General features: G+C 41.5%; 2 protein-coding genes across 2 annotated transcripts; one reads left to right on the forward strand and one right to left on the reverse strand.

The window, feature by feature from the left end:
• The first annotated feature begins 236 nt into the window (after positions 1-236).
• Positions 237-7405, forward strand: LOC147334799 (uncharacterized). Its single transcript, XM_086286001.1, has 3 exons — positions 237-416; positions 6492-6929; positions 7166-7405. The coding sequence occupies exons 1-3, from the start codon at positions 237-239 to the stop codon at positions 7403-7405; spliced, it is 858 nt and encodes a 285-aa protein (XP_086142127.1).
• Positions 7406-8031: 626 nt separating this feature from the next.
• On the reverse strand, positions 8032-9600 carry LOC147334800 (uncharacterized). Its single transcript, XM_086286002.1, has 4 exons — positions 9271-9600; positions 8973-9113; positions 8793-8822; positions 8032-8744 (listed from the first exon to the last, which is right to left on the reverse strand). The coding sequence occupies exons 1-4, from the start codon at positions 9503-9505 to the stop codon at positions 8032-8034; spliced, it is 1119 nt and encodes a 372-aa protein (XP_086142128.1). The 5' UTR covers positions 9506-9600.
• Positions 9601-13238: the final 3638 nt, after the last annotated feature.

Here is a 13238-nt window from a genome sequence, read left to right on the forward strand (position 1 = left end):
CAGGGAAAGGTGCCTGTTCTCTAACATATAGATGAGGCTGGTTATAGCTGCCATGAAGGAAGATCACTGCTCTGCTGCTGATCATGACAGAATCCTTCTAAAAGCTTCACCGTGACAGAACCATCGAGGCTCAATTCACTTTCACGCTGAAACCCGTAAATCCAACAAACCAAAATCATTAAAACTAACAAATTAATGCACTTATGTGCATATTTCCAGTGATGCACAAAACGCTCATGAGAGCATGGCAGCTAAGGGCGGAGCCAGAAGAGGATTTAGTGGATGCAACACTGGCAACTGTGAGCTCCATGAAACCAGGATCATCTGCAGGATTTGGTGCTGCTGTGGAGGTCACAAAGAACACAAGGAAGGAGATAAAAAAGCGCAGAATGAGCGACGCAGGCCGAACAACACGAGTCAGATACTGAGGAGGAGACGATGCCAAACTTTTCCTGATAGGACTGCAAAGCATAATTGTAGTAAAAATGAGCTCTGAGTTGTTGTGGATCTCAGTCTGACTGATTTCATTGTTCTGGAAGTTCCTCACAGACCAAGCACCAATCAGGAGAAGGAATAAGCTCCAATTTAAAGGCTAAACAGCAGAGCTCTGAGAACACATGGACACCTTTCATCACTCATGTCAACAATCTGGATATAACAAGTTGTTGAATGAAGCCGCAGCTCTGAGCAGTAAAATGCATGTTTCTGATTGTCTTTATCATCTAATGAATTGATGCACTTTCCTGTTTCTTTTGGGTTAGAGTGACATTTGTTAAAATGAGGAGCAGCTTTTTTTTTGTTCTGCTAATACAGTTTGATTATAGTGTAAATGTAGAAGATGTGGTGATTAATGGCTGTGTGCTGTTCACATGGAATGAAAACACTGTACAGTAATGTTTCTAACAGCAAACACAGGAAGTGTCGTCACACAGTGTGTGTAATGTGTCACAGATTTCCTGTTTCTGGGATTCCTTGTTAATCCAGTTCCACACATGGCAAACATGGGAGAGCCGCCTGAACAGGACTAGACTGCATTTAAAGAAGGACGATACTGTTTGAGGTAAAGCTCCTGGACTCAGGGATGGGGGTGTAGACCAGCCTGACCAAAGACAGATGCTGCTCAGGAGCTGGCAGCTCATGATCGTTGCTTCCTGTCGTGGTACCTGCTAAATTCCTGAGCTCAAAAGATTTCTTTCTATAAGTCTATGAATTAGAAGCAGGCACAGGCATGGCTAGCAGATAGAGTTCTGTAACCCTCTGCTTCATACTAACAAACATGGATAAGTGCTTCAGAGCGCTGTCATCCACACAGTTCTGTGTTTCCATGATGACTTTGTTTGGTAGGACACACAAAAGTGTCTCTTCAGGTTTAATTTGTTCTTCTGATGGTGGAGTTCTTCACCTCTTGTTTCTACAGATGGATCAGCAAAGATCAGAGCCAGTGAGAGAGGGATTTGTTTGGATTAGAGAATCTTTTCCTCGCTGCTGTGCTGAATAAATATATGGAAGAGCAAAGTCATTCAGAAGGAGTTTTCTGTACATTGTGCATAACCCTGGTCAACATCGGTGTTTGGCCATCAGTCTAGCTCAGTAACTGTAGCCTAGCCTCTCAGATCACAGATGAACCCAGTGGAGATACAGCAGTATAAATACAGATAAAGCAGTACAGCTTTGAATCAGCACACGCCTCTGACCTTCCATCACATTCATACATGTGAAAGAGTTTGAAGGGTCAGATTGTGCTGAGCAGCTTTTCCTGTGCACTCTGACTGAGTTAAGGGGCTCTTTGGGAATCTACAGTACTGTGCAAAAGTCTGGAGCCAGCCCTCATTTGTTTCTAGTCTGCTGTGAAATGCATGCAGCAAGTCACTGAAATGTGCAAACACACATAGAACTACAGAAAATCAAAAGGCAGAAACAGTCAGTGTTTAGTTTTTTCACAGCCTGAACACTTACTGCCTGAACTCACAAACAAGAACTCTTTGTTTCTGTTTCTTTCACAGAGACTTGTTGATGCATAGCAGCTGTTATTTTTAGCATTTCTTGTGGATCCAACAAGAGAAATGGGAGCAAACGATGTGTTTCCATGACAGGCTGGTTGTATTAGAGCAGCTCCAGATGCAGTTTAAACATCTGTCATGTCATTTTATTTATAGAACGCCTTTCAAGACGACCATCACAAATTGCTTCACCACAAAAAACAGAGCATGAAAAAGAGTGAAATTAAAGTGTACAAAGATGAACATCACACTCGTTCATCCTCGAGTTAGAAGCCCTTTCATGCTTGAATGCTTCAGAGGTCAGAATTCAGAAGATTCATAAAGAAATTGAAACTGGAGCTTCTCAGTCATCCAGGTCGTGTTAGTCATCGATGAACAGGAACACCTAGTCATCCAGCAAAAAAAAAAAAGAATCATGTTGTCAATAGGATCATTTTTATCTCTCACAGAAAGTGTGACTGCATCTATAGACTTGAAACAGAGTGAAACTTAGAATGTTTGCAGTAGAAATGCTCCAAACAAAGTAAGCAGTCTGGGTGTGGCTGATATTAGATGTCTGTTCACACTGGCAGATACAACAAGAGAACTTTACTCTGAACCAGCCTGAAGTCAAACAATGATGAAGGTCAAAATCTTTAATCAAATTAACATTAAATTATAAAAACAAAGATCTGTTTCTACACAGTAAAGTCTGTACATGATCAGGATCCATGAAACATGTCAAACTTGTTTCATTTGTCTTCATCTGATTTTTCTAGTTTCCAGAAATCTTGTAATATAATGCTCTATTTTAGGTGGAGAAACTAATTGTGAATCAGAATATAATACAGTGTTTGTTGTTTTTGAATCATGGGGTGTGGAGTCCAGATGAACTCTTTTTTTCCCCATCTATGTGAGCAAGAAAATAATGTTTAAACATTAAAATTCAGATTAATTAAGTTTATCCTGAAGTTAACTCAACACCTCATTTTAATTTGCTGAGGAGAAAAGAGACAAAATGTTAGCAGACCAGAATAGTAGTATCTGACTCTCACACTTTGTCTGATGTATACATAAAACCAGAAAGAAGGATAGAGCAGACAGAGTAGGAGTTTCATCACAGCTGAACTGTGTTTGATTATGTTCGCCTGTAATAGTCACTCTTCACTAAGGAGAAAAAACTGTGTCACAACAATTTAACTCAACAACATTAAGAAGCAGATCATACAGGCCGTAAGTGGGGAGCAGAAAAAGAAGGAAACTTATATGAATCACTTACTGTTCACTGTGTTCTTTCTGGACAAAAAAGATATGAATTAACTTTAGAAGATTTTTAACCTTTTAATAATTTTTCATGTCTGTTACAGAAAAAAAACAAGAATGATCGTCAAACTGGAACTTCAGGTTTCAATGTTTACAGTCGGACGTGGGAGCTGTAATAAGCTTACAGGTCATTTCAGTTTCTTTGATTGTCTACACAACACAGCTGAAGGACATGAAAAGAACAGTCTCGTGCTCTGACTCGTGATTATTCACAGTGTGCGACATAGCTTGCTGACATAGGTGACGTACCCCAGTGAAAAGTAACTGCCTTTATAAACCTAAAAAAAACCTCACAAAGTTATACCTGAAGTCAGTCTGAACTACAAATACTTCTTCTTAGTACTGTTGCTAATGATGTTTAAATATGTCCACCTCCCCTGAAATCACAGCTCAGTGTGAATGGAGCTCTCTCTGACTGCTGACACTAACACTGTTATCAACAGTATGTTTTTACTCCAAATAAGTGCTTTCTATTGTATATAGAGACACAGAATGATAGAAAATCTGTTTGGATTTCTTTATGGGATCATGTCTGTACATGATACATGTACATGAGTTCAGAGGAAGCTGTCTGTTTCCTGAACCTGATGGTTTGTGAGAAGTTGTATGGCAGATTTAAAGGAAATTAACCAAGAAAGTAAAAACAAAAATGATCCTGTGTTCCATGGAAAGAGATAAACTTTGATCACTCCTCTGTTTGAAGACAGATCCACATGATTATAGATTATTGATTGACTGAATCCACACTGGTTATCAGTCAGTAACTCTGCACTAAAGCATTTGTTACTGTGATGAAGTCTTTAAATCAATCTGTATGAAACTTTAGTCACTGATCAGTAATCTGATGGAACAATAATCATCCCTTTAACTGGAAACAATCAGATAAAATCAGTTTGTGCTTAAAAAGTCAACGTTCAAGTTTTACTGACATAGCTGGACTGGCCATTGGGAAAAATGGAAAAATGAAAAATCTTGAAAAAAATGAAAAATCGCCAGCGGCCGATGGATTTTTAAAAAAAAAATTTTTAGGAAGGGTATATATAATGAAAGGTGTTGGATTGGCCAATTGGTCATGATCGACTCTGGGCTGGACCAATTACAGCCAAGGAGGCCGGATGCACCCTCCCCCTTGTTTAGCAATCGCGTGATTTTCGCGCATTGCATGCCGGGAACTCGTGGCAAAACAATCCAAGTACCACATCAAATGCAAGCGTTTGCAGCACCGCAAAACGTTCATTCTCCGGTTCCAATACCTTCTTGTTTTTTCTATGCCGCACAAAAAAGCAATGTACAAAACAAAAGGAGAACAATGCCGGTCCGTACAAAGACAGACTCGACGAAAAGACAAAGAAAAGATACGAGGAAAAAATCAAAGGAGTGAAAGGGTCAGACCCTTACGAGCACACAGAGTGGACAAAAGACGTTAACGTGCTGCCCAACTTTCACCACGCTCATATTTATAATTATACGGTTCTTGGAGTGAGTGCATACACTCATGAAGTTTAGTAACTTCAGGTCACTGCAACAAGCCCAGGTACAGTTTACCGACGGATGGGTGCAGGACCTTGAAATGCACCGTGTAGAACGAAAGACCATCGTACGAACAAAGGTAAGTTTACCAGTCTCACAAATCGTCGTCATAAATACACATTCGTTAACCGTTTATTAATAGGACCTTTGAGCTCAACGGTAATTAATTAGTAGTGGAAATAATTTCTGGTAGCATTACAGAAATGTAGCAGTGACAATAATATTGTATGCTGTAATCGTACTGGGCAATTAGTGATACAAAACAACTGTTTTATCCTGTGAATAAAAGTATATGTTTTTGTCAATGTACCATGGTGATAACAGAAGCGAAACGCAATATTGTGTCAGGACAATTTACTATTTATGCACAATAAACAAAGGAGCGACAATTTCTGTTCAGCGCCAGACTTGCTTGTAACCTATATCACCAATTATGTTAAGAAAAATGACGTATTAACTACTACAAAACTCTGACCTTTGTGGGAATGCTTGGAGCAGACTAACATGTGAGCTGGAGTGTTCTGAGACGTTATATTTGGTATATCCAGACCATACGTCGGCTCTTACTTCGGAAACATGGCTTAAAAAATTTCTCTTCAACGACGTAATCCGATAAAAAAAAAACGATCTCTTTACCCGTTGGCGTCCCGTGGCTGTCATGCGACCGGCTATTGCAGTTAATAATACAACAGCTTCTTGCCATTTTTTGGGTTTCTTTTTATCGCTGTGTAACTGAGTTCAATTGAAAGCCTGCGTGCGCTAGTACCTCTTGCCACAAGTTCCCAGAATCCTTTGCGGTTTTACCCCTGAATGACGTCACATTTTCAATCTTTATCCTGGTGGGCCGGGCTCTAGTCAAAATGCCCGGGCCGATTTTTTGTCCCAGTCCAGCCTTGTTTACTGAAATGATGTTGAAAAAACTGGAAACAAAGCAGTTCAGCTCCGGTCACTGCAAGGAATGTCACAAGAAATATTATATATATATATATTGTGGTGAGCTCAAACAAGGAGGAGACAGAGACTTCTGTTTTGACCTGCTAATCCTACCTTAACCATTATGCCACAGCCTTTCAGTAGGAATGCCCCTCACCCACAACAGCAGAAAGAGGTGGTGCACGGGCACAGCAGTTTGAATCACGGAGCTCTAACAACATTAAATACAGAACACATACAGCTGCGGTAACGTTACACACTAGCAACAGCAAAGGCAAATCAACACACAGTAACCGTAAAGCGCTGCCACATAGAAAATGGTAACGTCAGGTAAATAGTCCCATTATCCCTTGAGCCAGTGGCCCCTCCCCCTGGCTCGCTACAATACATTCTCACAAACAACACAAACATTTAAAGCATGTTTTAAATCAGGTACCTGCTGATAGAATCTGTATGTGGAGGCTGTGACTTGAGTCGTGTATAATGTGCAGTATTTTAAGTATTTGAACTTTTCAGCTTTTTCATGTCTTTGTATCGCTGTCATGTTCACCTTGTAATTTTGTTCCCAATCAGTGGATTTGAGTTTTCCTCTTTATCATTTCAAGATTTTAAACTCTAGTAGTTTGTCTCTTGCGCTTCTCTCTATTTCGAGGTCCCAAGACTTAAATTTTTTTGTTAAATGCTTTGAATTTTGGTCATTTTGAAATGCTTTCAGTCTCAATATAGGGCTTCGGAGTTGACGTCACGCCGCAATGCACTGTGGGAGCGCAGCTCCATTTTCGGGGTCTACGATCCAAACAAATACACTGTATTGGAACGGCGACTACGACAAGAAACATGCTTAAAAGCAGCTCGAAAGAAAACGGACGGTATAGAGATCGATTGCGTCCAGAGGCGAAGCAGCGGTATTTGAAAAAAATAGAGTGCATCGCAAATCTGGACCCATACGACATACGGCAGTGGAGTAAAGACCCAGACGACTTACTGCCACTGTCCTACCCCGATATCTTCACCTATCTTGTTTGTGGAGTAAGTGCTTACACTGCGAACCAGTTTCGTAATTACAAGTCACTGGAGGCGCATATCCAATTTACAAATGGCTGGGTGCAAGATTTGGCTATTTTCAAGCCGCCAAAATCTGAGTACGTCGTCATTCATACCAAGGTAAGTCAGCTGGAGTGCATCGAGTGACATAGCCATTTTCCACCCCCCACCATAATTAATGTTAAATCTTTATCATTGAACTGTTAAAATATCGTTATCATATTATGTGCCCATAATTGTATAGTAGATGCAAATTAACACATTGATAATCGGGCAAATTATTAACGCCAATCAGTGTCCTCCCTGTCTCATTTCATTTATTGTCTTTACATCAACCTTGTCCTTGCATGTTACAGGTACTGCACTCCCAAAGATTAAATGAACCTGCATTACGACCATGGGTAATTGTAAGCACCACAGGGAAGGTCGAAACTGCACACTGCACCTGTATGGCCGGAGTTGCTGAGACCTGCACCCATGTCGCTGCACTTCTGTTTAAAGTGGAGGCAACAGTGAGGATACGTGGCACAAAGACAGTCACAGATGAACCAGCCTACTGGGTTTTGCCGGGGAACACAACCATTGTGTCCATTTAAATACCGATGTGACAGCATTCAGGAAGCGTTGAATGCACATGACAAAGACTTCTGCCTCGAATTGACAGCAAAAGGACTTAACTTGAAGAAGACACATCGCTTTTACTCACAAGTGCAAACACAGGTCTTTGTGGCCAACGCAAAGCACTGTGACCTCGTGGTATGGACACAAAAAGACATGGCAATTTTACGCATCTTACCAGATGTGCACTTCTGGGAATCACATTTAAAGAAAGCTCAGGAGTTCTTTCAGAAGGTGTGCCTTCCTGAACTTGTAGGAAAACATTTCTCTAAGCGAAATGCAGCCCCGTGTGGTCACAACGTTTTTTCTTCTGGTGTCTAGTTTTTTGTCAGAAGTGCATTGAAATATGTATAACTTGATTTCAAACGTGCAGCACTTACCATGTACCAATTGTCAAAGTGTGAAATAAAGAGTGCAAAGCAGTTATTTGTTATCTTGCTTTTATTATAACGTAATTTTAGTGAAACAAAGAGTCCAAAGTGATGATAAACTTTCGCTTATAGTATACAGGTACAGAAATGGTTACATAACGCAATGTCAATGTGTTCATACAGTCACACATACAAAAAACTAAAAAGGTTTTCCTTTTTTAAACAATTATTAATTAACAAGTACAAGTCTCATGTGTGCCTGGTTTCACTACCACACTGGGGCACATGTTAACCAAAACACAACACACCCTCACAATTTTATCAAGGAAGGTAACGTCTTCACCCATTGTTGCTTGCAAACAGTGCCTCTCTGGCCAGTGTACAAGTATTCCAAAGCGAGCATGCAACACGTCAATTGTATCAGAAAAGACAGAAGAAAGAGTTTTGTAGGAGACATTGAATAGATAACTAAGATGCTGGACAGGAAGATCAAGTCTAAGTCGCATAAGTGTGAGTAAAAGCATTTGGAAATGCGACAGTTTCTTTGATGCTGGTAGGAAAGCTTTTACATTCTCGAGCACGGACATAAAAATAGCAAAACAAGTAAAACCAGTGTAATATTTCACTTTTTCCGTGTCACCCTTTAAAAAGTTTTCATTCAGCTCTGTCTTGTCCAACTTTGATTTAAGCTTTCTGTTCTCCTCCAGCAGCCGGTTTATTTCTGCTCTGCTCTGTACACAGTGCACACAATCATTTGTCAGTTGTTGATCTTCTGTCTGTTTCTCTCTGATATCAATGTTTTCTGCATCAGCACCCGTTACCTCTGCTTCTACTTGTCCAGCACAAATTTGTCCCTCAGCCAAAATAACAAGGTTGTTATGGTGTTGCTCTTCGGTGGTGTCCATCTCTGGCTGCTCTTCTGTGGTAACTTCTGCTGAGGCTTCACCTTCACACTCTGCTGAGGCTTCACCTTGACATTCTGCTGAGGCTTCACCTTCACACTCTGCTGCTCCATTGTCAAAGCCTGTCCAATAAAAAGAGTGCAAATACACAAGGGAACTTTTAAATGGTTTATACATTAAGGCCGTATGAATACTCAAAAATGTTTGTGTTAATTGACTAAGATCAACTTTTAAAATAAGAGACTGTGGCTGGGGGTGCGGTTGTCGTTTACCTCCAAATAGTACTTTATTTTGTTGACGTTGTGTTCGCCTCCTGTGACGGTCTGAATGTGATGTTCGGATTTCGGAGTGCCCCATGTGTAGCGTTGGTACCCAGTCTGGATTTGTTTGATCCATTTCATAGGCAGGCTTCCCTACAGTTGTGCGAAACAATTAGCGAATCGTTACATAGCACATATGTCTGCAAAGTCACTCCATTCGATGTTTGATCGCAATTTCTATAACTTCCGAGACCATCAACGGTAATATTATTCAGCTATAAAGTGTGATAAGAACATATTTAGAACTTACCGGAATGAAAATGTCGTGAGCACACCAGCTGATATCTGGAGACGTAACAGAACTTGATATCAGCTCGTCTCACGGCTGCTATCCAGGCTAGACGCCTTCGTTTGGTAACATCCGATACATGAGCTCCTTCACGTTGCTTCCAGGTTGGGAAAGCATAAAAAGACAATCCAACCTTATTCCCGTGACGGTCGTAAGATCGAACATTGCAGCCGAGCACACAGCAAGTACGAACCATGGCTATGCTATCGCTCCTAGCTTAGACCCCCAAAATGGTGAATCGGGCCAAAATCCTTTCCACGCCCACCCCCGTGACATCACGCTCCGAAGCCCTATATGCTCACTGGATCTAGTTAATTTACTTGGGTTTGGTTACAAATTTCTGCTACCTAATGCCAATAATCTTGTGTTAAATACATCTATGCTTAAAATTAAATACACATTAACTTTTCAAGAAGGTTGTTAGTTGCTTTGTCCCTTTGAGACATTTTATTCTATGGATAAGACCAGAGACTTATTGCATACTCTGTCTGTGCTCTGTTCATTGTTCTAGTAGATCCACTTCTACTCTTCTATTGTAAATATTTTAGAGATCTCTATGATATTTTATACCTCAAAGGTTTTTCATATCATTTCTTTGTATGTGTCCATCAATTCATTTAATTCTGTAATGTGAATAACTTGTGTCTGCACATGAGTCGTTTTTCCATCAGTAATTCTGATGGTGTTATAGGTATTCTTGGTCTGTCTGTCTGTCTGCTTTATATTTAGCTTCCTCTACCCACAACCGGTTAATGTTGCTAAAGGTTGTATTTTAATCCGAACCACAATGATGAAATAGAAATCACAACCAAAACTCTGTCTCCTCCTTCCTGGTCTGTTCAAAAATGCTGGTTGATCACCTCTAATTTTCTATGCCATTAAAAACAAAAAAACAACAACAAAAAAACCCCAACTGGATTAGAATAAAGAGACGGTAGAAATTATTATTTTGAATTTTCCATCCATCTTCATCCGCTTTATCCGGGGCCGGGTCGCGGGGGCAGCAGCCTAAGCAAAGAGGCCCAGACCTCCCTCTCCCCAGCCACCTCCTCCAGCTTATCCGGGGGAATACCAAGGCGTTCCCAGGCCAGCCGAGAGATATAATCTCTCCAGCGTGCCTGGAACACCTCACCCAGGAGGCGCCCAGGGGGCATCCTTGTCAGATGCCCGAACCACCTCAGCTGGCTCCTTTCGATGTGGAGCAGCAGCTGCTCTACTCTGAGCCCCTCCCGGATGGCCGAACTTCTCACCCTATCTCTAAGGGAGAGGCCAGCCACCCTTCGGAGGAAGCTCATTTCCGCCGCTTGTATCCGCGATCTCGTTCTTTCGGTCACTACCCACAGCTCGTGGCCATAGGTGAGGGTAGGGACGTAGATCGACCGGTAAATTGAGAGCTTCGCTTTTACACTCAGCTCCCTCTTCACCACGACGGACCAGTGCAGCGTCCGCATTACTGCAGCTGCAGCCCCAATCCGTCTGTCGATCTCCGGCTCCCTTCTCCCATCACTCGCGAACAAGACCCCGAGATACTTGAACTCCTCCACTTGGGGCAGGAACTCATCCCCGACCCGGAGTGGGCACTCCACCCTTTTCCGGCTGAGAACCATGGCCTCAGATTTGGAGGTGCTGATCCTCATTCCCGCTGCTTCACACTCGGCTGCGAACCGTTCCAGTGCGAGCTGGAGGCCCTCACCCGATGAAGCCAACAGAACCACATCATCTGCAAAAATCAGAGATGAGATTCTGAGGCCACCAAAGCGAAAGCCCTCCGCCACTTGGCTGCGCCTAGAAATCCTGTCCATAAAAATTATGAACAGAACCGGAGACAAAGGGCAGCCCTGGCGGAGCCCATCACCCACCGGGAACGAGTCCGACTTATTGCCGGCAATGCGAACCAAGCTCTTGCAACGGTTGTATAGGGATCGAATGGCCCATAGCAATGGGCCAGACACCCCATATTCCCGCAACACCTCCCACAGGACACCCCGAGGGACACGGTCGAATGCCTTCTCCAAGTCCACAAAACACATTTAGACTGGTTGGGCAAACTCCCATGCACCCTCAAGTATCCTGGAGAGGATAAAGAGCTGGTCCAGTGTTCCGCGACCAGGACGAAAACCGCATTGTTCCTCCTGTATCCGAGGTTCGACTAACGGACGAACTCTCCTTTCCACTCTCCTTATATGATTTTGAATCATATAAAGTTACTCCAATCACTAAATCCATTAAAATGCAAACCTCTGTTTTGAAAGAAACCTCAAACATAATAGAAGTAAATAAGACTGTATTTGCCCAGTGAAAGCAAACATGTCCTGCTCAACCAGAGCTGAAAATCATTGAGAGCAAGAAAAACCTATTGACAGATAAGGCAGCTCTCATGTAAAAGGGCAGGCTAAATATAATGAGCCATGAACGACTCTTTCACTCTTTCACCTCTGCTTTTGAGCCCAGGTATAGAAAATTACTTACTCGAGAGAGTAATTAAGTACCATTCTCCATTACTTTGAAGAAAAGTAACCAGTAAAACTTTGCTTTGTTTTTGAGTAGCCACCATAACACAGCACGTGAACTTTGCTCTGACTGAGGCTCAGTCTGAGCGGTCAGACGACATATTTAAAGAATGAACACATGAAGCTGTGGCGGTTGATCTTGTACTAATATTACTGGTAATCATGAATTTGTTAAAAGATACAAAGTCATTTTTTTTATTTTAATAAGAACAAAAATCTGTCAGAGAATAACATAATGAAATGAGACACGTTTGAATCTACTTTAAATCTCACTCACAAAGTTAAACATTCAGAAGCTCTTATAATGGCCAAATGGCTAATGAGCCATGAACGAAAAGACTCACCTCTGCTTTTGAGCCCAGGTATAGAAAATTACTTACTCCAGAGAGTAATTAAGTACCATTCTCCATTACTTTCAAGAAAAGGAACCAGTAAAACTTTACTTTGTTTTTGAGTAGCCATCATAACACAGCATGTGAACTTTGCTCTGACTGAGGCTCAGTCTGAGCAGTCTCAGTCAGATATTTTAGGAATGAACACATGTAGTTGTGGCGGTTGATCTTGTATTAACATTACTGGTAATTAGGGCTGGGCCGTATTATACCGTTCACGGTAATACCGGTATAATGTTAGGCAACGATAGGAAAATGAGATATCGCGATAGAATGGGAGTAAAACGCGCATGCACAGTGCCTTTGTTTTCATACGCACATGGCCGATTATTGAGTGAAACAGATGAACCAGAATTGGTTTGTAAAAATGGTGCAACTTCCGTGATGTGGAACTGGTTTGGTGTTTGTCCGTCAGATACACAACAAAGCACATTTTTTTGCAGAACATGCAAGCGGCCGTTGTTATTGTCGTATTTGTCGGACTAAGATGCTCTTAAATCTGGGAGTAATCTGGGTCCTAAACTCTGTATGCTTCCGGTCAAACAACACTGCAGCATCACTGAGAGTTAAAAACTGTCTAAATTCTTTCATCTTTAATAAAACGATTAGCATTGCTGCTTTACCAGGTGTAACTATAAAGTTTAACTTCCAGGCATCCATGAAAACAAAAGTTATTACATTTAACGGAGTTAGAAGTTAGCAGGAAGCTAGCGGAAGTTAGCTCGCTAGTTTCGCTAGTTACCTAAGCATGATATAGCATGTTCTGACTGAGAGATTTCTGAAAAAATTCAAACGTACAGCTCTGCTATCACTTCCAACATAAATGAAGACAGGAAACTAAACAGCAGTGACGTTTGTAGGGTTACTGAAGTTGGGCTAGCTGGTATATAATGATGTACTACGTGATTGCTAGCGACACAGCTATGTTAGCATAACATAAACAGTGAAGCTGGAGGATGAACACTAACACTTTTCCACTTATAAAAGTTAACGTGAAGGTTCCTCATGGTAGAGACAAATGCAATCG

Source organism: Aulonocara sp. 'chitande type north' Nkhata Bay, linkage group LG3 (assembly GCF_057382095.1).
Source record: "Aulonocara sp. 'chitande type north' Nkhata Bay isolate Kocher_YH1m ecotype deep benthic linkage group LG3, A_spYH_male_GT1.1, whole genome shotgun sequence".
NCBI lineage: Eukaryota > Metazoa > Chordata > Actinopteri > Cichliformes > Cichlidae > Aulonocara > Aulonocara sp. 'chitande type north' Nkhata Bay.